The sequence below is a fragment of the Corvus moneduloides genome, chromosome 3 (assembly GCF_009650955.1).
Source record: "Corvus moneduloides isolate bCorMon1 chromosome 3, bCorMon1.pri, whole genome shotgun sequence".
NCBI lineage: Eukaryota > Metazoa > Chordata > Aves > Passeriformes > Corvidae > Corvus > Corvus moneduloides.
In genome coordinates, this window is record NC_045478.1 from 103,367,765 (window position 1) to 103,393,190 (window position 25,426).

General features: G+C 39.7%; 1 protein-coding gene across 5 annotated transcripts in view; it reads left to right on the forward strand.

Moving 5' to 3' along the window:
• The window catches only part of DISP1 (dispatched RND transporter family member 1), an 87,830-nt gene that overhangs the window by 43,591 nt on the left and 18,813 nt on the right, over positions 1–25,426 (forward strand). For 2 of the 5 annotated variants that reach the window (XM_032103067.1, XM_032103070.1), the window contains exon 2: positions 10,857–11,393. In XM_032103067.1, the coding sequence (XP_031958958.1) occupies positions 10,888–11,393 (506 nt within the window). In that variant the 5' untranslated portion in view covers positions 10,857–10,887. Of the gene's footprint in view, positions 1–3,423; positions 3,698–6,173; positions 6,300–10,856; positions 11,394–25,426 lie in introns of those variants that run through there. The other 3 variants (XM_032103071.1, XM_032103068.1, XM_032103069.1) reach the window with 3 other exon arrangements.

Here is a 25,426-nt window from a genome sequence, read left to right on the forward strand (position 1 = left end):
TTTGTGCCTTCTGTCTGGCTTACAAGGATTTTGGAAGCCTGTGCACTTTTTTCCTGAGCTTTTGCTTAGTCCTTCATCCTCAGAACACCCAAGACTGCCACCAGCTCTCATATTAATGTTCAGTGCTCAAAGTCTTTCAGCTTCTTCTGAATCTTTCTCTTTGAAGGAGTGACACTGTGACAAGAAATTTGATTTGTGATTAATGTCAGATTAAGCTCAGAGAGGCAGGTGAAGGCATCCAGCCAGGAAAAGGTACAAGGTGTAGTTGCACCTCCTGTGGTGGAAGGGTGGCAGCTCTGTCACAGCTCTTGATCACAGGCAGCCAAAGCTTGGAGAAGTGGCTGGCACTCAGTGGCATTGCCCGATGTTTTCAGCTTAGGAAAGGCTATGAAAGGGTCCCAGCCAAGTATTTCAGGTCTTTGTATCTTGTGTGAAGAGAGAGAAGGGTCAAGCTTCATGCATTACAACACACTGTCAGTTCTACTTCGTAAATACAAGCTTCAGGCTTTTAGGCTCATCTTACACAGACTACAGCTCTTTTGAGTCTCTGACATGGTTATCTTTGTAACAGTATTTACCTTTTTCCTGAGTATTGTATACAGAAACCTGGGAACTGTATTAGTCTTTTTACTACTACTTGATTTTACTCATGAAGTATACCGTGAAAAATGTTACTTTAAAATCTCAGTTTTAAAAGTACCACTTATGATAGAAAAATGCACAAAGCATCTCTTATGATAACTAAGTTAAAGAACTTTTCTTTGGTTGGAACATGCAAAGTACTTATGAAATGTATTGGTAGATCCATAGGTAGGCAGAACTTCCTGATGCATCAAGGACCATACTGACTTAAATTAAGGCTGAATTAGTAGTGCAGATGTCCTCCAGATTCCCTGCATAGACACATTTCCAGGCAGTGAATAGAGCAGAGTGTTATTCATTTATCCTTTTGAGGCTTCCACAGATCAAATCTGACATTCCTGGTCTGCCTTGAATCACTCTAAATTCTTCCATCCTTTTTCACTTTGCCCTGGTTTTTCTGTACCTGCATTCCATAAGCTGTAGGGCTCAGTTGTATTTTCTAATCACTTGCAAGTAAAGAAGTCAGCATTTGTCTGATATTGCTGGAGATGAATGGTGGGATAAGTAGCAACAGTAGAAGTGATGCAGAAGGGGATGTTAAAGAGTGGATGATGGAAGTGTCCAAACCAGGAATATGCTGGGGGGACCCTGGGCAACCAAGGCTCTGCAGGGCTTGAGGGTAGCATAGTGAAAACTCAGCACTTAGTGTTGAGTTTGGTTTTCAGATATTGTAAAGGCAATAATCTACTACAAGTCTGTAATTCAAATACACGATACGCTATTTAAATGCCATTTGGACAAATACTTTTATCAACCGTATCTATGAACATGCATTGTTCATTTGTTTTACTGTCATCCTTGGGAACAAAGTATCTGCATTAAATTTATGTGCTAACAAACTAACACTATTTTCTGCAGTACATTCCATCTAAGAGTTTTAATGGACTGTAATCCTTCAGATTTTTATCATCCTTTTCCTCCTAGATATAAAAGCAATGAGCAAATATTATATGCCTTTTGTCACTTCTTTGAGGTGGTTAGCAAATACAAGGGATACAGTATCTGCAGTGAATTGATACACAATAATATTTACACATTTCAGAAATACTTTTATTAGTAGGTATGTTTTTCAAAAACACATGGAGCTGTGTGACTTTGGAAAAATAAGTTTGAGATTATTCTTCTGATGCTTCCAGGCTATATTATGTGTTTCAGATATTCAGAAAGTGAATACTGTATTGCAGTCCTACTTTCATTTTGAATTATGGTTGAAAGTTACCTGCTTTGTAGTAGTGCTGTTTTGCTCAGTAAAAACATTTGAGTTTCTTAAATAAAAACTGTCCTAGATCATTAACGCTGACTGGTTCTACCTTGGATGGAAAGCAAGTTTTCTGTTATAGAATCCATTAATATTAGGAAACTGATGTTTTAGATAGGATGCTGATGGTGTGGGGGGAGGTGGCGATGGCAGCTGATGCCAGTGAAATTTCCCAGTTGAAGCTCAGTGAGAAAGTCAAGGAAGATGGGTTTTTAAAAAAAAGTTTCCTCTTAGAGGTGAGGAAGCAGCAGAGTTTCTCACCACCTGTTAAAGACCAGATGCAATTAGCAAGAAGAGCTGCCTTGTGTAAAAACTTGGATAGCAATTGGAATGCATAATTCTAACATCACACTAAGGGAAATTGAACCTCAGTGTTTCCTTTGGTTAAATCCTTTGCTTTACAAAGAGTAAAGATGCTTATAAATGAGGAATTCCTTTTGCGTCAACCAGTTCAACTTGACCCTGAAATCAGAGCTCCTGTATTTCAATAGAGAGTAAGGAAAGCACTTCTGTAAGCCAGTCAGCTGTGAATTGTGATCTACTTTGGATTTACAGGCAACTGATTCACAAGATCTGATAGGAAGATGCCAGTTCTGAGGTTAGTATCTGAGATACCCAGAGCTGAGGAAAAACCAGGAGTCAGCTCCCAAAACACAAGGCTTTGTGAGCCCATGAGCTTTAGAAATGAGTTTGAACATAATATCATATTCTGGTGTACCACAGATTGAGACCAGTTTATAGCACTTCCTCTGGTAGGGTTTTAAGCTCCTCACAGAACAGCTCTGCTGAGTACCACGTTTCCCACATTAGTACTGAGCTCTTTCAAAAGTCAACCTGCTGCTTTATTCTTGAGGTCCTAGAATTGAGGGTTTTAGATATCCCCAGATTTTGGTAATCTCTATTTTTTCATTTTGAGTTGTGAAGCATGAAATTTTCAGGGTTTTGCACTGTCTGTAATAATTACGTTTGTATTTATAAAGTCGTACAAAAAAATATTATCTGAGACGTATGTGGAGATGAACTACCAGATCCTCAAGTACTCATGCGTGGAAGAAGCTTTTTTAGGTACAAATATCGTAAAGCCTGGTGGGGTAAAAGCCCTTAAATCCCAGCAGGTATTTTGTTGCTGGAGACCTGTTAGAGATTTGTAGCCACGCAGCAATATTTTGTAAGAAATGCCTGACAACCAAAGGATGAAGGAAGAGCTTGGTGCTGGGGGGGACAAGCCCTTTGCCAGGAGCTAATGAGGGCTGAAGTGAGTTTGAAAAGCACTCCGAATGACCCCCGGTGCTGTTTTCAGTCTCCCGCCTCCCTCGGCTCTTTCCCTTTCCAAAAGGCGGTGCCAAGGTGATGCCACTCGTGCTCTCCACGTGGAAAGGCTGGCGCGGAGCCCGCGGATGGCGCAGCCCTGGTAGGCGCCGGCAGGTGAAGCTGCGGCGCTCGGCTCAGCCCCGAGCCCGATCCGCGGGGGCTGGGAGCGAGGGCGGGGAGCGGCCCGGGGCTCCCGCGGCGGCAGAAAGAGCAGGGAGGAGCCGCCGGGCGCTGCCAGAGCCCGGACCTGCCGCGGGGAGGGGCGGCCCCGGCTCCCGGCGCTCTCCGCTCGGGGCCAGTGTTGGGGCGAGCGGAGCAGCGGCTCCGGCTGCGGGGAGAGCGGGCGCGGAGCCGCGGGATACCTGGATCGAGACAGGGCTGCCGCCTCCTTCCTGCCCATCTGCCCCGGCTGGTGAGTGGCGAGAGGCTGGGTTGCTTCGGACCTGGCCGTGCCTTCGGAAAGCGTGAGGATGGAGGTTTAACTTAGTGTGTATTTACACCGCAGTGCAACTTTGTAATGCAAGTGGGCTCCTGGGCTTGTGAGAGACTTTTCAGCTGGGTAGAAATGCCGGAGAGCTTAGCGCAGGACCCTGCCAGCGCTGAAGAGCCTGGTGAGAAAGCAAAACACCCCGGGCTCGAGATCCGGCTCCTTGAGCAGATGCGCTGTGATAAAAGTGCTGTACGAGCTTTATCATTTGACCTTCAGAGCGCGGCTCATGCTTGGGAAATGAAGCGGCAAACAACAAAAAAAAATTACTTCTCCCATGTTCAGCTTTCAAAGAAAATTATTGCTGGACCAGTAGGGTAAAAGTGCTTTGCTGTGTTTTCTGTAGCCAAATGCAAGGAATGCTCTGTGTTTATCAAATAGGTGTGACTGCCAATGTGTACCTGCCTGATGTGCCCTGGCATTCTCACTCTTTGCCTTCTGTAATGTACTGTAGTGGTACAATTATATTAGTACTTCTGTTAAAATAGGAAGAAAAATGCTAATATTAGTAACAATTCTTGTTACTATGTTTAAACATAGCTTTTCAATTTGGACAGAAAAAAAATTGATTCTAAGCAGATGGTGGAGAGGTTTCTTAACCTCTTATGTAACACTGATAGAGCCAGAGTGATGGTAGGTATAGCTGGGGCTGTAGTTAAGGAGTGTTGCTTTTATGTCCCTTTACAGCTGTAATAGTTTAAATGTTAATCCCACAGCATGATGAAGTAAAAACCTGTGAAACTTTCAATGCAAGTAACTCTTCTTACAGCCAGAAAGAGACATATTTTGGTTTTTCCCCCTTCTGCGTAAGCAGGATTAGAGCTATTTTGGATCAGAATATTTGCAATTACAAAAACTTTAAAGTCTTTCATATGGTAATAGAAGTCAGTAAGTAGTATGAATAAGATTTAGGGTGATGACAGTGAGGCAGTTGTAAGCAATGTTTGGGGGTTTTTTTAACAGCTTTCTGGGCTCTTAAACTGTGCTGAGGTATACCTGCTTTCCAGCACTACACACATTTTTTCTTGAAGTAGTATGGTTCCAATAATTTCTCATAGTAGCTGTGTTTCATTCCAAAATTCAGAGTATTTGAAGCTTTTTCAGGCTTTAATACTTTTTTTTTTTTCATTTTCCCTAAATAGTTACGATTTTAAATTTTTTTTTTTAATTAAAACTTTAGAATCATGCAAAACTTTGGAAGAGAATTCAGAGCTTCTTGTTGTCTTCTCTCTATAGTCTAATTATATCTATTGTAGATTTTTACTTTAAAAGGACTTTGTAGTTAAAGTACTGCTATTGATATCTGTACTTGAAGCCCTGCAAATGATTTCTGGGAATGGTCTGCTGTTGTTTTGCTGTCTGTGCCAGGAGAAGTAACTTTAGCTTAAAAGCAAAGCAAAATCTGTTTCTGAGGGTCTGAAGAATCCTTGTTTTCCCACCCTTTGCAGTCTTTCCCAGCTCCATTACCCCATAGCTGTCGCTGCTGGGTCCGTTCTTGTGCCAGCTTGGCAACGCTGGTTTGCCAGTGCCCATCTGTACGTGAGCTGTGGTGCTGGCACGGTGACATCTGGAAACTCCCTGTCACAGGAATTGCGGTTCCCGAGCCAGCCTGCGACACAGGAAATGAACTCATGGAGTCTCAGGTTCAGGACAGCTTCACAACCTCACAGGCTGTGGAGAGGGATGGCAGGGACAGCTGGCTCTCAAAACACTTGGAGGAGGGGAAATTTCCCTTCTACAAGCCTCTTCTGCTTCGTAATTGTCTGCTAACTACTACCTTAGGGAACAAGGACTTAGATTGATGAAAATCTGCTTGTTAATAGGGTGACATTACTTGAGAAAATGGGTATTTATAGACTGTGCAGAAAATAAGCTGACCGTAGTGGCCTTTCTCAAAAATAGGAGTTGTGTTGTACCAATCTTCGAAGTGAAATGGCTGATAGATTAATAAATATATCAGGTAAACTTGCTTGTGGATGAAATAAGAATTTGAGACTTCCTGAAGCTGAAATGCATGTATTTAATATACTTGAAATACCTGGGGGGAAAAAGGAAAGCACAGGGATGGCTTGTTCTGGGAAGTGCCTGTGTTTTGTACAGAGAAAGCTTTTCAGGGAAGACCTAGGGGTTAACAGCTGAAATGGAAAAGAAAGAATCAAGGTATTGAGAGAAAACAAGCACCATGTATGATAGCATTGGAGTAAGAGCTGGAGAATGTGAAAAATGTCTAGCTGAGAGCCAAAATGGAGATCAACAACCATAAAACATTAAAAAGCAGTTTGACTTGCTAAAGACCATTGCAGTGATAGATAAGTAGACATCTCCCATGAAATGCAGTATCAAACACCAGGCACCACCTGTTACTCCTCTGAGCACTGAGAAAAAGCAAAGATACAAAGAATTCCGGTAATGTGAAGGAGGAGCAAACTCTCCTTAAGAGTGGCTGTGCACTGGCTGGCACAGCAGGCGAAGCCTGGAGAGGATTTAACTGAGTTTACAGACTGTAAGACCATGTAACCCATCGGCCACTTTGGAAAACTTCAGCGTCTTAAAGGACTTGCATGGCCATTATGGTATTTCATCTGCAAGGAGCCTTAACAGGTAGTGCTGGGAGTGTTAAATGTTGCTTATTTCAGAAATGCACTGCTTCTAGAATCCAGGTGGTTTAGATGAATTTTAACATGAAAAGACGTTTTTGTTACTTTGGACATCATGTTCATCTCAGAACGATGATGCTTCGTAGCTGACAGGTCTGCAAAGTCCATAAAGCCTAGACTGGCCCAGCTGGCTGAGTGATGCAATGCTGACTACAGCTGAAAAGCGTTAGATAACTTTGAAATGAAATTGGAATTTTGTCCTACCTTAAATGAAAAATATAAAGCCTGACAGCAGTTTAGTTTTTGGTTTTGTGCATGCTACATATTTTGGGTATTTTTTTTCTTATATGGTTAAAACAGCCCTCAACACTTGGCTGTTCTCTGTTGTCTTCTAAATATCTATAAATTATCTGTACTAATATACTAGGTTGTACTAAATTTCCACTACGTCATTCCTTCTTGGATTTGCACTTCTGTCATTCCCAATTGCAGGCATTTTGAGTCCAGATGGGATTTGTTGAATCAATGTTTTTTAAGTCTGGTTGGGAGTTTTTTGTTGGGTTTTTTGTTAGAGTTTTTTTTTTGTTTGTTTGTTTTGGATTTTTCTTTTTATGAAACTTAAAGAAAAATTCTTTCAGTTGCAGCCAAAGGAACAGGTGAGCTTAATCCAAGTTTTAAAAGAACATGCTAGTTGGAGAGCACCAAATCCTACGTAGTTTGTGTGGTACACCATTAGTTTATTTCCTGAAGGGCTTGCAATGCAGATGGCAGCTGTCTGTTGGGTGAGTTGTGTTCACTGTTAACTCTACAAATAATAGATGGATTACTCCATAAAACTGTCACGAAGGAACATCGCTGCTCAGACCATGGTACATTCCAGATATGACACTCTTCCAAGACTTGTTTTGAACTGCGTGGCTCAAGTGCTTTCTGAGCAGTTACTGCTATCAGGAGTGCACTAATTAAAGACAATTCTGGTTTTCTTCCCTTAGCAGTCCAGCTGGCATAATTTCTAAAGAGATGATCATGTTTAAGATACCTTGTGTCTAGCTGGAAATGTGGGTACCTAAGTGGGATTTATTAAACATGTAGATTAACACTTTTTCTAATTGTATTTAATCTTCTGTTAAGTAGGGCTGCCTGCATTAAAACCTGTATTTTCTACAACTTCATTATTCAGAATACCTGTCCACTGCTTCAAAGCTTTTCAAAGCTTCAAAGCTTTTCATTGTCATAAATCTGAAAACCCCGTTCTCCTGGAGAATACCAGATACTAAAGCAGTGTGAGGAGTGCAGCAAAAATAAACTTCAACATTGAAAGAATTCAGAATTCTCAAAGACTGAATTTTCAAAGATTCTTGTTTTTAGATTTTTTTTCATTATCAGCATGTTCTTAGATTTCCCATGCCCGTGTCATTTTAAAAATTGTACTATGCTTTTACTTGTCACATTTTAATTGGCTTATTTATTCATCCTCTAAAAAAAAGACTCAGTTAACTATTTCATTGGGACATTATTACATCTAAGTTCCCAGTCACTGCGATTACAGCAGAGGAGACAAAATGCAGCGGAGAGATAAGAATATAATCTAAGAATATATTTTGGTGTGACAGCTGCAGGTGAAGTTTTGCTGTTAGTGGTTCATAGTCAATTCTGTAGAGAGGGACACAAATGAAGTACCACAGTACAGATTTTTTAATACCCTCAAACCCGAGTGAAACAAAACTCAGATGCCATTAGCCTTGTCAAATTCAATGACTCTCTTACATTTGTTTAAAAAATAGAAAAGCTACCAAACCAAATGAAAATGTACAGCCCCGCTCACATTCTAGACAATTGGGTTGAGTCCCAGTTCTTAGCTATGACTGAATAAAATATTTAATCAGATGTCTACCTTAGCATGCAAAGTAGTCTTGGTTTAATGTGTCATTGAAAGAATTTCAAGGCAAGCAGGTGCTTCCATTGCCTCTCTCAAAGACTCCATAAAAATGGACAGAACTCAAAGAGTTCCTCAAGCCTTAAGAAAAAAGAAAGAATCAGCTCTATCTGATAAAATTTTTAGAGTTTGAAATGGTTCATGAATTGCTTGTTCAACAGGAGAACAAAAGCAGAATTATATCTTGTGGTACTGATGACGATCTTTTCTTCAAATGTAGTAGTTCTAAAAAGTTTCTGAACAAAAGGTACACAGGTAGATATTGTATCTGTGGGGGAAAAAAAGCATTTTATCTTAGATCGTATTAAATGGAGGCTGCTGAGCTGTGTGGACAGAAGTTACAATTCCCATGTCATTCCCTGTTCTCAAGGGGCACAGATACACTGAAGGGCCAAGCCCGTGTGTCTGTGCTGGGATTGCCCAGCTGCTGCAGGCACAAGCTTGGGCATCTGTGTTTGGCACATGTGTGCCTGGCACAGAGACGTGTGGTTTCCTTCATGAAGTGGTTGAAAACAGCTACTAAAGATTATGTTGCAAGTGTCCTAAAGCAAAAGGATGGTGTGTCTGTCTTCCTGAAATGTCAGATACTTGCAGTCTTTCCGTCCCTTCTGTTCGATTACCACAGTAGACAGTAACTTTGATCAGTCTACAGCAGTTTCAAGTGATAATATGGATGGGTCTGACTAACGTAGAAACAAGTGTAACAGCATCACTGTGCAGCCTCTTATGTGAGTGAATGTGAAAATAAGCTGCCAGAAATTCCTGAGATGTTACCAGGCACCTGGAGAGGAGCTTTCTCTGCCTTGGTGTCCGGCTCTCGCTCTGTCCACTGAGGTTTGACGTTGACTGCAGTGGGGGAGAAAACCAGACTGCTCAAACACAGTGGAATTTCACATAACTAATATGTCTCTTCAGACCAAACTGAAGTGTAGCCAGCCACTTGAATTTGCTCTCTGTGCTCAGCAGAAAGTCCTCCTTGGGCTTGACTTGCCTGGGCCAGGGGAGGGGGTACCCAGCAAGAATGTGTGGAATTGAAGGCTGGAAAAATTTGCTTGTCAAAGCAGCATATTCTCCTGTTCTGAGTGGTTATCTAAATGCAAGTGATTTCCCAGGGCATCTGGCTCTGCACATGATCTAGAACAAATAGCAGAGGATTAATTTTCGTTTCAGAAGTGGAGGATTTAGCTCTGTCTCAGGGAGATGCTGCACGGGGGGCTGTCAGGGGGAGCATTCCAGTCAGCAAAGCACTTTCTGCTCAGAATTAGCATTCAGGCAATTAAATAGCTCAGCTGGCTGGGCAGGCTTAACTCTCTGAGCACTCAGCAAAGGTATCAGGGAAGAAAATGAGTTAGAAACTTCCTTGCTTATCTGCTTTAATCTGTATGTTGTGTCTTTCTGCAAAGTTCAGCGTCTGTAATGCGAGCCTTGCAATTTGGACTTGCAATGCTGTTAATTAAATACGGTATTAAAATGTCAAAGCAGTTGTAATTAACTGATTCTGTTTTTTCAGCAAGTGTTGATTTATTCTACTAAGTAGTACATAATTAGTGTTTTACTTCCTCTTTCTCCTCCTGCCTCCCCCAGGCCCATGTAAATTGGGTAGCAAACTCTTATCTGAGTGTGGTGTTTGACCTTTCATGTTATTTGTCAAAATAATGATCTCCAACTTACCTTTATATCTTACTAAAACAAGGTTATAGTTAAGATGGGAGAAATTGGCTGCTGTGAGCACCTCACACAAGTTTTGATCTTGAGCTGTGGTCACTTCTATGATGTTAATAGTTCTCGTTTACCTACATATTGCTTGAAAAACTTTAGGAGAAAATCTTCTAATATCCTTTATTGACAGCATAGTACATTATGTACTGCCTTTAGAATACGTGTCACTGAGAAGCAAGAGCTTCTCAATCAGCAGTAACTTAATCCTGGGATTATTCTTTTGTCAACTTGGGAAAAACACGTGGTTGTAGTCCATCTCTTTAGTATTTATAACAGTTCATTTTGATCTTCTGCTAAAGATCTAGTCTACTATTCAGAAACTTTGATATGTCTGCTGAAGTGGCTTGATTTATTCAAATAAGGCATTTCAAAAGAATTTCTTTATAAACATGAATATGCCTCGTTTTCAATAGAGATTGGAAAGGAGATTACTAAAAGCAGCACATTAATGGTTATTAAACAATGTCTACTGTGTGGGCCTGTCTCCTGCAGGTTTGCAAAGCACACAGGTAAATTGCAGTGCAAGGTGTGGATGGTTATGCCGTTTACACCAAAATCTGTTTTTATATATAGTGGATATAACTCAGTCTTGTGCACAATGAGCTTGTTCTGTGCATCTCAGCCATTACTTGTTAGCTGTGACACAGACACTGTCAAATCTCTGTTCATTTGACTTACAATTTGGTTTACTCACTGGGAATTTACATAACTTCACTCTTAATATTTTGTTGAACAAATTTAAGTACTTTGAAGCATTCCTGGCAGTGTGTGTGTGACTCCTTTCTGGTCCCCTGTGTTGTGAAAGGCGAAGCTCAGAGCAGAGTTTTACTCACTTTAATCTAAAGTTATTTTTGAGCATCTGAAAACGCTGCAGCTCTCTAAACTTTGCTTTATTTGTTTCCTCAGGAACATCACGTATCCACTGAGAACTTGGAGCATGGCTATGAGCAACGTCACTGACTCTGTGGTCCTGAGCAACGGCAGCATCTTGTCAAATGCTGCTGGCCCAGGGGTTGTTGCAGCGAATGACGGAGACATCACAGTCCAACAGCTCCCATCCAAGGAAACACCAAGAACAAAACCAAGTCCAAATGGCTGCCTGCAACTTAATGGTACAATCAAACCATCCTTTCTGCCTTTAGACAACCAAAGAACTCAGCAGATGTTGTCGCAATGCTGCCACCCTTGTCCATACCATCATTCTTTAAGTAGCCATAACAGCAAGCAAGAATGTCATTCAGTGGTTGGCAGCTCAGCACCATCTCCTATGACCTCGTGCTGCATGCAGCCACACACTGAGTACTCAGCCTCTATTTGCCAAAAACACACCCCTGTCTATCAGCCTGCCTGCTGTCTTCAGCCCTCCCCATCCTTCTGCCTTCACCATCAGTGGCCTGACCATTTCCAGCATCAGCCTGTGCAGCAGCACATGGCCAGGATAAGGTAAGGAGGTTGCATTATTTCTTAGTTGTCAGGATGGGTAGTCTTTCCCAGAACTATTCCATTTTCTTACAAAAGTAGAAGATCTGAAAGGAAGATGAACCAAATTTCTTCCCCAGTGATTTTACAGGTTAATCTTTGATGCATTACCAAGTTATTATTTCCTTAAGAAACCAAGTCAGATTAATTTTGCTGGGCTCCATGAATATTCCTGAAGTGAATTAGTTCTTTCTTGGGGGACAAAAAAAAGGCTGGCTTTTTTTTTTCATATTGGGGATTGTTTGGTAGCTCATTAGCTCTTTTACAAGACACAGAGTGTACCTCTGCTGTGTAAAACAAACCAATACAGAGATAGCTAAGAATACACTGAAAGATCTGGTATGTCTGCATAGTCCAATGAAAACACGTATTTCCTTAAAAAGATACATTGAAAAACACTTGCAACAGTCCTGTTCTCAAGTGTACAGGGTGTTTTTTCTCTGTTGGGTCAGCAGGTACAGTGGGTTGTCCTCATGTCTTTTCAGTGTAGGTCATCTGCTAAACTTCAAATTCGTGTTCAGATTCAGAAATTCTGGATTGTTACAGGTTGTAATCCTTTCTCTTCTCCACTTCATATGAACCTGCCTCTTTGTTAGCTTTGGAGTTCCAGTGACAGTAGTCCTAGCTTCAAGGAACAACAAACAGAAGAAAAACCTTCTACAGCCTTCTGGTCCTGGGCAAAATCAGTCAATTAAGAGGCAGTTTCTAAAATCCAAATTCCCCATTGAAGGAAGATACTTTGAAGCTTTTAAGCAGGGTTAATTTCTTTTTTCTGAGTTGCAGCTGGGCCAAACGGGGTGGATTTTCATGGGAGCATTAAAAACTATCCTTCTCCCTGTTCTCCAACATCTGCAACCTTGTTCAAGGACTTGGAGCTACAAGTGTTTCTCAGTCAGTTATAGTGATTTTGTCTTGATGAAATATATGAACTAATTTTAAACTCCTAAAAATACCAGACTGGGAAAAGCATCTAATGTGGAAAAACTCAAAGTGAATAAAGCTTTTTTCCCCTAAGGTAAAAGCAGATGAAAATAGGGATGATGATAATACAGAGTGCAAATCAGCTTTCTCCTGCCAGTTATTCCACTTACGAATGGAAAAAATCTGAGTTGTCAGAACTGCTTACAATCAGAGATGTTTTTTCCACCCCATACTTGTTTAACTGTCAAGCAAAGATACTGTATAATTTTGTATGCAAAGGTATGCAGGAAGTTGAACTATTGTAGGATCAGCCATACTTTTCAAACTGTCGGAATGGTTGCACTGATTTCACGGTTTTTCTCCCTGTGCAGCAGGGCTGTTAAACTTCATCTGTATTCCAAAGTCATGAGGAAGGGAACAAATGCCGTCCATAGTCTGGGCTTCTGGTTTTAGTGTAGAAATAAAAACAGTGAGAATTTCTTCTGGATACGGTAAAATAATGTTTTCTGTCATGCTTCACAAATACAAAAACTGTTTGAACTGCTCTGATTGGGCTCTTGAGCCAAGATGCTGGTTTTCATCTTGCACTTCCTTGCCATACCGTACACTTCTACAAAAACATACAGAAATTATGAATAGTGACTTATGATAAATGGTTTGTCTTACTGCTAGCAGTCAAAACAACGATGCAATAAGCTATATAAAGCTATATGTGTTAGCAAACTCTGCACATCCCTATCAAATGATTACTGGACTGCTTCCATACCTTTTCACTCCTCGAACTGCCCATGGCTACATTAGTGGACAGTGTATACATCTCACTGTGACTTAGCATGGAACCAAAGACTTCTTTTCTCTCTCCATACTCAACAAGGTGTGTCTAAATACAGTCGTCTCTCATTGCATTGTGAAGTTATCACCCAGAGAGGCCACTGTCAGTGTAGACATGTTGAGAGATGGTAAAAACTGGGAGCAACTGCATGCAGCATTGCAGGTGGATGGATGTGCACTGAGGAAGAAGCAAACTGCCTCATTTGTAGCTACTTGGCAATGCTATAAAAGATAGGTGATAAATGTGTGTTCATTTTTTACATGCTCGGGTGAGTTCCTGTAAACAGAAAAGTATCACTTAGGTGTGTGATATTTTAATGTGATCGTTGTTCCACACTCTAATTTTATTGCAGTTTGAGCTTATAATATGCACAGCAGCTTCTTCTCCAGGTATTTTTATTACAAGGTTCGTTGGAAATCATCCAGCTTTATAAAATGTGCATGTTTTAACAGGGTTATTTTAAATGCAGGTTCTGATACAATACATTAATTAAATTCAATATGTAGTCAAACAGCACTTAATTTGGCTTCCTTGTATTTTTAAAAAATGCATTCAAATATTGTTATGATTTTAAGAAGGGAGAAAAGATGTGATTAGAGAGAGGAGGATGAATGCTCTTTGCAAACTGTATCACTGATGCTTATAGCTCTGGGCAGGTAACCAATTGTTTCAGCACAACAGGTTTTGTCAGGTTTTGAAGCCCAAGGCTTAACATTTGTCAGTGACCTAATATTAAAGGAATGTGGCTCTGGTATATCATTGCAGATTGGAGTGTGTAAAGACAGACTGAAATAATGCCTCACTTGTCCTATCCTCTTAAGTTGGCTGGATCTGGAATTTTGTAGAGGGTTCAGCTTTGAAGTTTAACTAAATTACATGGAAACATCATCTATCCACCATATCTTGAGAGTCTGGACACCTGTTAATTTTTTTAGGTTGGTGAAAAAGTCCTGTAGCGTAAAAGAAAATATTTTTAATGGTTGGTGTTTTGCAGCATGATTGTGGTCAAAATTCTCTTGTAGAAGTAGGTAAAATAGTTCAACTATTCGTCGTAATGATTATGATGATCTTTAGAAGTTTTGCTGAGGTTGGAAAATCTTGAGTAAAGTTTCTTGTGTTAATGTGTGCACATATTTAAGAAGTAGTTCATGTAAACATGTTCATACCTCTTTCTTCAGTGGCCATAATATCTTGACGACACAAACACTCCCTGGGAAATTCTAGCCATCTCTCCATATCAGCATGCAGTTGTCTGGGGGTTTGATTGCTTTCTAACCATTTCTGAATTTACCTGTTTGGAGCATGGCATGTTTAGTTCTTTTCGGTAGTGTTGGATGATTTTTTTTTTTCCCCTACCTCACCCCTCTGGAGAGCTCATGCTGAAGTATCCCTTTTTGTTGGAATGCACTTATGTATCTCAAGAAACCTGGGGGCTTAGAGCTGCTGGAAGATGGGTAGTTATTGCCCTTCCTTTGCTGCCCCCTGCTTCTGTAGTCATCAGCAGCCTTCACTAGGGTGGAGTAGAAATGGGGAAAAGTAAGGCTGTGAAAGAAGCATGAAGATTGATCCACAATGACTGGAAGCATTGAGTTAGGAGTCACTAGGGAAAAGTAAAACTGTGCAGCCCAGTAGCACGCTTAGTGGATTGAAAGGAGGATAAAATAAATAGTGAACAGTTGCATAGTTCTCTAGGAGAACAGAATATTATTTTAAAAAAAGCCAGAAAACTCTTAGAACCTTTCCTGGTGTTTTTCAAAACTTAATCTTTGTATAGAAATGTGTGCATATAAATAGGAGTGGAAGAGGAAGGATGTGCAGAGTTCATTCAGGAAGTCGTCTCAGGATTGTGAAAGGCATGGAATAACAGTGATGTTGTCTCTGGTACCAAATTGGATTGCTTCCCTCAGACATGTATGGGAAGATTTTAATGGGAAAACACCAGTTGAAAGCTACCTGTATGCTTGTTAATCTTGACGCCAACTCTGCTGGAATCTCTCTTGGGTGATAAAGTTTAGAAAACTTAGGTCTGTGGACTCAGAGGCAAAAGGTAGGGCAGAAGAGGTCAGGGAGCTGTGAAAGAACTGCTGGTGCTGCTGCTAAGGCAAGTGCTCCAGACTGCCAGTGTGTGTAGTGCTTGCACTTTTGCAGTATCAAACCAATAAATTCCAACAAGCACTCTTGGCTCAGGGTGAACCTGCTTTATGTCACCCACTGTTATTTACTTTTTTAGACTATACTGTTAATGCTTTTGACTAAAGCAGACAAGTAAGGAAAACTGTTCTGAAAAGCATCTGAATTATCTGTGGTAAAAAAAAACAGGCTGAAAGGATATATGGGATGATCTCTCCAGGATCATGCAATCATTTCAAGCTGGAACAGGAGAATAAAATCTGTTTAACACCTCACAGAATCCTTACTTTGGCTAAAATTTAAGACTTTGGGATATATGTAAATTGTTCCTGTCCCCCACCAGCCTACTTTGGAGGTTTTAGCTCCAAAGCTTAGTTGGTTTAAATTGCTGGATTCAAAGTTTTTGCTTGCTAGACCAATTTGTATTCTAAAGAAGGCAAAAAACAGCGTCAGGAAACTGGTAAAGCATCCAGACTTACTGTACATCTTCCTTTCAGTTAGATTTAAACCTTCTTTTGAAGTGTTTTGGCACTGCAGATTGATGTGGTGGTTCTGGGATTCTGGGTTCTGCTGTGTCTCAGAGTTCTGTGCCACACACTGTTTAAACAGTACTGCAGATATACATGAATACTTACACTTTATTTAATACTTTAAAAAGAAGCTCTATAAAAATGAAAAAGCTGTGAAGTGAGGATAGAACACTACAGCTGCCTCTTACCCATTTTGTATTTTTCCTTCTAGTTACTTGGCATTTAGATTAGAACCAGGAAAAAAGAAAAGCTTCTGTTTTTTTCAAAAAGCAAGGGAATGTTTGCCAAATACCAATCTTAATAACAAGACTTTGTTATGAAACAGTTCCCTGCTTGATTCCAGGAAAAGGATAATTGTTATCTAGTACATTCTGCGTGGCTTGCAGAGCTGATTATGTGTATACATGTGTATAAAATATTTTCAAATATCCTCATTTCAGCAACGTGAACTGTTCACAAAAGTTTTTCCACTGAGCTTTTAAAACAGCCTATCCTGTTTTGAAAGTTGTTAGCTTCTGCTTTATTTGATGTATTAAAATATTTTTGTTTTCACTTTTTATATGAATTGTATACTAGTGTCTTTTGTACAAAATACACATGCATATAATTACTTAAAAAGTAGTCAAGGAGACTTTCTGCCTTCCCCTAGGAAGATTAAAGATAGGAATCTTTAGGAAGAAACCTTCAGTCAGGTTTCTGAAAGTGGGATTTCTGAAATGTGTTATCAACCTTAGCAGCTAAAAGGTGAAAGCTGTTACCATCACTTCATTCAGTGTTCAGGCCATTGCAAATCTCTTGGTTCGTGCTATAGATCATGAGTTCCTGAAACAATACAAATTCTGCCTCTATTCTCATTTAAGCCATTTATTCTATGCCAAAATAAGAGTTCTTATCTTCTTATTATGAAGCATTATCAACCCAGTGGCATACTTGGGATTTTGATGGAGTTGCAGAAAAGGAAAAGGAATGCGAAGCTATCTCATGCATCCCTCTGAGTCCAGATGTGGGATTCTCTGTTGTGCACATGTGGAGAAGTAGGTTTTCCCTGTGACCAAATGAACTGGTTCTTTTTCTTTCTTTGAAATAATTTTTCATGTCAGTCTAATTTGAGCTGTGCTTCCTCATTTTCACATATTTTTATTTTAGCCCTGCATTATTTCTCAGTGTGATACCTTAAGAGTTAGATTCTGGTTTTGTTAATTCATTTATTCTTCCCATGATAAATATTGTGCATTGTTGGCTGTGCAAACAACTTGCTGCACTTGCTGGAGCTGAAAGCAAAGGGCTGACACACAGAGACAAGAATACAAATAAAAATGCCATTTATAATTCGGTGGCTGACCAAATAAAAACAGCACGGTTCGGAAAGTATTGCATAGAAGTGCACTTCAAAACACCTGTCTTTCTGGGCTGTCCAAGGGATTTTTGCAGGCTTTTTAATTGTACTAATTAAACATTAGTTTGTCTAGACTTCAGGTTGTTTAGAAACAAGCATTTTTGCCATAGGAAGGAGGTGCATGGAAGGTTCCTGCTTTGGTCTGAGTGCAGCTGAGTATCTGCCTGGCCCTATTTTGCCATGGAGGTTCTGCTCCTGAGAGAATTCAGGTCCTGTGTGTGCTTGAAGATGAACTTCCCATGCCCTGTATCCTTCACCTTTCCCTGAACAACAGAAGAGCTCACTCATAACTAGCAATCTGCTGGGCCTTTGAACTGCCATCTTCAGAAGATGTAAAGCTGATAATGGGAGGGAAACCATAAAAAACATGGCTCCTTTATTTTGTACTAAATTGACTGGAAAACCAGCATCAGCTGTGCTCATTCTGGAAAAGGACTAATTGGTGTGGGGTTTGAGATGACTTTTAAAACTGAGCATTTATGTACACTTAGAGAAAAAAACCATAACATCCAAAATTATGTCAGTTTGTTGGAATGTTTTGACAATGTATAGTTGTTTTCATATACTTTTAATTTAGTAGGAGGTTGTAGTATCTTGTTGACTCCAGCAAGGGAAGACATGCAGACTGTCAATGTGATCGATAATGCAAGCTTCAGTTTATTGGAATTAGGATTCTGCTTTTATACACTCAAATATGCCTACTTGTCACTTCTCTATTGTCTATTGATGCTGGGTAAAAAGCTACATTTTACACGTATTGCTAATGTTGCGATTCAGGGTTCCTTCTCATTCCTCATGGTCAGTACATGTTGTCAGCACGTCCTGTTGTTTATCTGTAACAGGATTGTCAAGAACACTGCGTTTGTGTCCTTGCCTTCTTTCTTTGTTCTCATGATTTCTGTTCTCACGATTTCCTTATTCTGCAGCTAGCAAGAGGCTTACAAAGGCCTGCTGATTTCTGCAGTTAGCAAGAGGCCTACTTATGTCAAGCTAAAAAGGTGTTTGCTTGTACAGCTCTTCCAGGGACCCGTGTCCCTGATCCTCTAACCATTCTTCAACAGTAGTAAGATTCAAATGTGGATAAGACAACACCAGACAACAAAGAACAACAGTCTAAACTATGCATGGTGAATGACCTGATTTACATTACTCTTAAAGAAATGGGTTTTGAGAGATTTGAGTATTCCAACTTAAAAGTTTTGAATCTTCCTTATGGTGGGGGAAAGTGCAGAATGATGAACACTGGCTTTGGAAAGCTCTTTATGAGTTACCATTGCTTTCTCTGTCTCTAACTCCTTCCAAAATCGTGTTCTTCCTCTCTGATATTTCAATGTTGTCTTCATCTCCTAGTGGATAATAATTGATGTGCATGCTTTTAATTAGTCAGTGGTGCTTGAACAGCAAAACAAAACTCCAAACACAGTGCAAGAGGGAAATACAGAGGGTGCCTGAGAAGTTTGGCACTGATTTTGCTACACAAAAATTGCAGTGAGATTCTTCTGAATAAAGAAGTCTCTTAAAGCCTGGACTATCAATGCAAAATAGAAATGAGTTGGTACCACTGACAGATCAGTGCAGGGTAAGGGAAGTTACAGGTAGAAATCCTGATGATATTTTAGAGAGCCTAGCCTCACTATTTGCAAATTGGGGTGTGATTTGGTTCTTTTCTACTAAAATCATAAATAGATTAATGTACTGGACTAGAAAAGCTTACTTGCATCACTTCTGCCACTTCTTCCATATATTCCAGCATGTTAATGGGATACCTTCCCTCAAAATTCTTATGTTACATTTCCAGTTTGTGGGATGTTTAGTTTGTTCTGTCAAATGGATGAACTTTTGCAAACGTTTTGCTGAACAGCTTTGGTTATGTTAAATCTGTTTCATAGTCTCTTCAATCTTAGAGTGTTTCTCTGGGGTCTTAGCTACAATACTCTAAACCTTAAGTGTTCAGTAAATATTTCCTTTTTTGCTTGCTTGTTACTGAGCATACAAAACAATTTTCATGTCAGGAGATACAGAAGATAATGTTGCATTATATATGTGCAAGTTTTCATTAGCACCAGGAAAAGCTAAAGAGCCTTCATTGTGCAGTTAAAATATTAAATCCTTTAAAATATATTGTGTTGACTATACATTTGTTTTATATCACTTGAAAGTTACGAGATTCTAAATGACTAAATTCACAGATATTGGAAGAGTTCAACACTAAAATATATGTTTGAAGAGATACTTGACTACATTTGTAACAAAGATCTTAAGTAACAGTATTTTCATTTGCTGCAAGAGATTAAATATGGAGAAAGATAAAAACTGGTGCTTATCACCATAGTTGAATGAACAATTTGGAGAACTTGTAAGTGCTTTTAGTCTATCTTTAGAAAAGCTTTCTGGTCAAAGGAGGTTTTCTGAGAGCAAAACTGAACCCCCTGGTGACTTACAATCACAAATTCTTCCATCTGCACAGGAAGGAAGACTGAAGTACCAGTTGAGGTGTGATTTCTGACAGTCCAAGTCTCCCTACTCTAGAGCCAAACTTTGTGTGCTTAATGTCAGTCATTAATGCCTGTAAGAACATGCACTTCAGCCTGTGTGGAGAGATACCATGATAAAAATAGGCACTCTTGGACATCTTTTTCATTCTCCTTGGTATCATGAGATGGGGTTTTTCTTCTGTGTATGTTGTGATTCCTTGGGTCGTGTTAATTTCCTGTCTGGCGGAGAAATACAAGACGTGGCCATGACCTTGTGTTGCTTCATTCAACTGGGAAGTGTAATAAAAGCAGCTTTGAAATAAAATATTTCTAAGGAAGGGACTTTTTGCCAGTAAAAATGTTGAAAACTACTCTAGTCATCATTTAAATCCCAGAACAGATCTATTAATTTCACTGTAATTACCAAGAAAAGAGAAAAGACTAATGGTTTTAGACTTGTGAAGGATCTTGAAATAATATTAGTCTGTTCCAAATTAGCTGTTGGCTTGTTTTCAAATGATGATTCATGGTGGTATTTCTCACAGAAAAGCTTTTTTTTATTCTCTTAAATAGTTCAGAACTTTTGTTTAATTTGCCAGGCACTGCTCTATGTGGTCCTGCCTGCAGTGCTTCAAAAGTTAAAGGAATATATATATAGCCTCAATTAAACCTTTTGAAGAAGTATATACTTTAAATTGTATATAAACTTTTCCATTTAAAGCAGGGAAAATCCAGTTTAAGTGTGCTTGATGGCAATTTTCTTATTGACAGTTTTGGAGCAGTGTTTAAAAGTGGCTACACTCGTTGGAGAAAAGTTTAGGGAAAGAAGAATACAAGAAAAGTGTTTGGAGGGTCTTGTATGACTTGGCTCCTTTATATGCTCTCAGATTTTCCTACAGAGATGATTTAATTCCTTTTCAAGACGAGTGAACCAAGTAGATGCTGTAAAGGAAAAGAGCCAGCTTTCCCAGTGGTTGATAATATTTAGTCAGTTCTTGAAGATGAGAGAGGAAAGACATTAGAAGTCAGTATTGCAAAAAAGCATTTCTAAGGAACCTTAAACTGAAGACTTGGTAAGTCAATCCTGCGCTCTTATGTGGATACCATCCCTATGGAGCAGTGAGGAGAAGGAGAGGGGGGGAAAAACCCAACAAACCTCCAGCCCTGGAGATTATTATAGTAGGATCATTTCAATTTTAAATCACCTGTATGTTAGAGATTTATAGAAGTTTTAATTTTAGCATATGATGAGTTATATAGGGATAGAATAAAATAGATTATTTCAATTAGAAGGGACCTGCCAAGGATCACCTAACCCAACTGCCTGACCCATTCAGGGCTGACTCAGTTAAAGCATCTTGTTAAGGGCATTGTCCAAATGCCTCTTGAACACTGACAGTACTGGGACATCAGCACCTCCCTGAGAAGGTCTGTTCAGGTTTTGACCACCTTCTAGATAAAGAAATGTCCAGTGTAAATCTCCTCTGGCTCAGCTTGAACCATTCCCACATGTCCCAGCACTGGATCCCAGGGATAAGAGATCACCTCTCTGCTTCCCTGCCTCAAGGAACTGTAGAGAGCAATGAGGTCACTGCTCAGCTTCCTTTTCTCCAAATAAGACAAGTCCAAAGTCCTCAACCCATCTTCCTAGGACATTCCTCCCAGTGCTGTTACTAAACTTCAAATGAAAATACACACATGTAGGATGTTAGTAGGATTGTATTGACCTTTTCCCATCTCTGGTGCCTTAATGGAAACATACTTCCCTGTTGTACTCTGGCACGAGCCTCAAGTTTTTCTGTGGGAGATGTCAAAACTATCTGTTAATTTGCAGAGTAGGTTAGTAAAGTTTAATACTGATTTCATAGCAGAAAGGAAGTGAGTGAAATTCTTAGTTAAGTCTATAGGGTTTGCCCCTTTCCATAGGATTTTATCCAGTGGGCACGCTGTAAGTCAGTAAAGCTTACACTTTTATGCTAAATCTAAATCAGACAAAGCAAGAATCACTCAGACAACGATTTTATAGTTTTTAACACCTTCCTCACAATTGCTTTCCTCACAGAAAGGCAATGTTATTTGCTCACATTTGCTGTGAAGATAGAGCAGATGCTCAGTTGGAATTGAAGAGGTAGGTAAGAACACAGGAAAAGCAGACAAGAACCTTTATAAAGCTTGATGTCTGAACTGTAAAAATGTGAATTGACATCTGTAACACAGTTGCCAAATAGCATATTGATTTTTAGTCTGCTAAATTGCATTTTGCTTAATTTTATGCAAAGGATAGTCATATGTACAACATTAAGAAAAGCTGCAATATTGACATTTCACACATTTTAATGGGATGAAACAGCAGTTAGTTTCAGATGATTTCACCTTGATAATCTAGAGATTAAAAATATAAAATCCTTTTGGATTATTCCTTGATATTTTATGTGGGAAAAAAACCCATAAAAATTAATTGCATTCTTCTTGCTTTTAATAAAACCTTAAAAAAGCAGTTTACCAGAAAACTGGATTCTCTATCTCCTTTACAACATTATTTTGCTGTGGGTTGTCCTATTCCTTAGAGATGTAAACAAGTAAAGCTAAGTCCAGACAAATTAAATGAACACTGCATGTTTAAAAAACATCTAGATAGAGTTCATGGTTAGAATCATGGGAAACTGTTCATCGTAGCAAAAAAAATTTAATTGGGAGGCTTATAAAGACTTTTTTGGCAACTTAATCTCTTGGATTTGTTGTCTGAGTGTTGAAGTCATAAAGCACATAGATGTTATATCCGATATAACAGCAAAAGCTAGCTTGATATTTAGGAGCAATTCAAGTTGTTCTCTTGGGTCAATAACATTCTGAAAACATGAGGATTTTCTTCCTGTGCAAGGATTTAGGTTGTATTGTATGATCTGATGGAGAACGTCAATTTGATGCATATCTCATTCTATCCTGCAGGGATTTAGCTTATGCAGGCATGTAATAATGACCAAAAGCTATGTTTTATCACTTCTGGTAACCAGATCTACCAACAAAGGGAATAGTTTCCCTCTGGCAAAGGTAAAGCATTGAGTGTTTGAGGTTAAACACCTCATAATCCTTGGACAGGAGAGTCTCTCTCTCTCTCTCTCTTTTTTTTTTTTCAGTAAATACAGCTATTTATTGCAACTGACCATTTTTTACTCCAGTGAATCTTAATGTGAAAAGTAAGAGTGCAAAATGAATCTGTTTGTCCTGTGCGGGGCCAGGAGTTGGACTCCAATGATCCTGATGTGTTCCTTCCATCTCAGGATTCTATGTTGTATAAGGCCTTTATGATAAATATCAGTAAGGTATACATTTATTTTCTAATTTTTTGTGCAGCTCAGCACCAAAATGATGAGATCAGCTACCTGACCAGTTATCTCTGAATGACTGTTTGGAAAACTGAGCTTTTCCCAAATTTCTCTCAGCGACTATTTCCACGTTAGCCTTGTGCCTGGGTTTGAGCCCTGAAAATTATGGTTGGCTGTCCACTGTTCATATCCAAATGTCGCTGAGCTTGGATCTCAGCTGGATTTGCTGAGGGATGGCATTTGTCCAGCAGTCAGTACTTTTTTTCTGTCTGACACTGGTTCCTGCGATTAAATAGGAAAAATGGGTCAAGGACTTTGAACCTTGCAAAGGTGTCTGTGTTTTGAGATGCTTCTGGTCCAGTCAGCTGGAGGTTCCTAATAAAGTGTTCATGGCAGGCAGTGGTGTAAAGAAGAGCAGAACTTCTCAGTTAGTGCTGGTTTCAGCTGGGAGATGGTCCCAGCTGCAGCAAAGCACCAGAATCAGCTGGATATCACTGCTGGGAGAGCAGCTTCTTGCTTCCCCTTAGCTCCTGTCTCCCAGGAATGAAGCAGAGGGAGAAGCACTCTCACTGACAGTTTTGGATTTATCCAATGCTGTTTATGTTTCCTACACCTGAAAATAGGGCACAACAACCCCAGGCAGTGCCTTTGTGCTGCCCCATGTCAGGCTGATAGGCATTAATTTCAGCTTAAAGTCTAACTGGCTTGTTGTTCCTCCCAGGAAAAAGGAGGAAAAGCCCTTTTATATCTGAGTTCTAGTCTCTACCATCTACATGTGGTGGAAATAAAATTAATTGCAGTTAAGTGACATGAAATAAATCAGAAATCAAATGTTTAGCCGGGGCAATATCCAGAATTGTGATAGGAATTTTAGCAAGGTAATGTTTGGATAAGTTAGTGCGAAGATATGATTTGGAATGTGTTAATGCTTTTTAGCTGACTCGAAAAAAAGACCCCCAGTGAGCGTTACTGTCAGTGTAAGCAGGAATGTTCCTATTTAAAATCATATTAATATCTCTTTCAACCTCCTAGATTATTGATAGCTGCCTTTTTAACACTTTTTTGAAATGGTGGGTGCTTCACAACAACTAGAAAACTCTTCAGAGTATGCTTCAAAACACAGCTTGTTTTCCTAGTTTTCTATTCCATGGCTACGTTCTGCAGGGTTTCTTGCACCCACTAAGAAAGCAGCAAATACTGATTCCTTGGGGTTGCTTACTTTGGTACCTTTCTCACAGCCGAGGTTTGTGAAGAAAGCCTGGAAAAGAGTGTCTTGGAATATCTAGATACTCTTATTGTCCTCTGACACATTCAGGTTTGTGTTTCCCTGAAATACATTAGATTAATGAAACACGCTGCATGTGCAGTAAACCAGCCATAGTGTTGTTATTAAGTGTTCAATTAATTTGCAGCAGTCCCACGCTGAGGAGCATGTTTTGAAACATTGCTTTGTGCCGTGTGATGCCAGGTGACATGAAGGTTATAAACTAGATTTATACTACATAGGATTTCCAAAAGCTTGTTTTCCATTATGATTCTTGAAATTAGGGACCAAACTCCCCTCTCTGATATACCCTGTCCATGAGAAAACTCGTTCAGTGCTATAATCAAAAGGAGACTTTGGCTTCCCTGGGAAACCCAAAGTCAGGATGTTGTCATGTGGCACAGCATGTTCCCCTCCAGGAAGCTCAAAGCACTGATTCATTGTCCTTTCTCAGGACTGAAAAATACGTAAAGCGATCCTATTTTTTATACCTGTGAACTGCCCCTATTTGAGTAGGTATGTACACAAAGGAACAAATTACCTCACTGTTCAAAAATAATGGTAGAAACACTGAGGTTAAGTGCTTATTTAGGATGGAAAGGTGGAATAATTAGAGCTGCAATAGTCCAGTCCAAACGTGATCAATCCTTCTGATGCTCTTTTATTTCCTGGAGTAAACTTGCTGGTGTTACAGCAGCCCTTTTTAAAGACACCGCTCTCCTTTTCACCATGTTACACAGAAGGATGTTGGTCATCCAAATACATTTCAGGCTGAGAAACATCTGGGGGTTTTAACCAATCTATTTATCTTTTCTTTTTGTGTTTCTTAATTGTGTGATGTTCAGACCAAAACTTGCCATTAGGAAAGGACAGGATGAAGCAAAGCATCTGTTGAGCAGGGTCTGACACTCACAGTGAATGGATGTAGAACAGAGCTGGTCCTTGTCTTCCTCTTTTCCTTTTCCCTCTTGGTGCAAAGTATTTATTAGATTTTAATCAGTGACTGCAGTTTTATGTAGTAACTTGGTTGTGCTGGTCCTGTCCACAAACAACTGTAATAGTCACTTTCTGCTATCAGACTTGTGAGAACTAAGTATAAAGGTAATTTAATACACAGATCAACT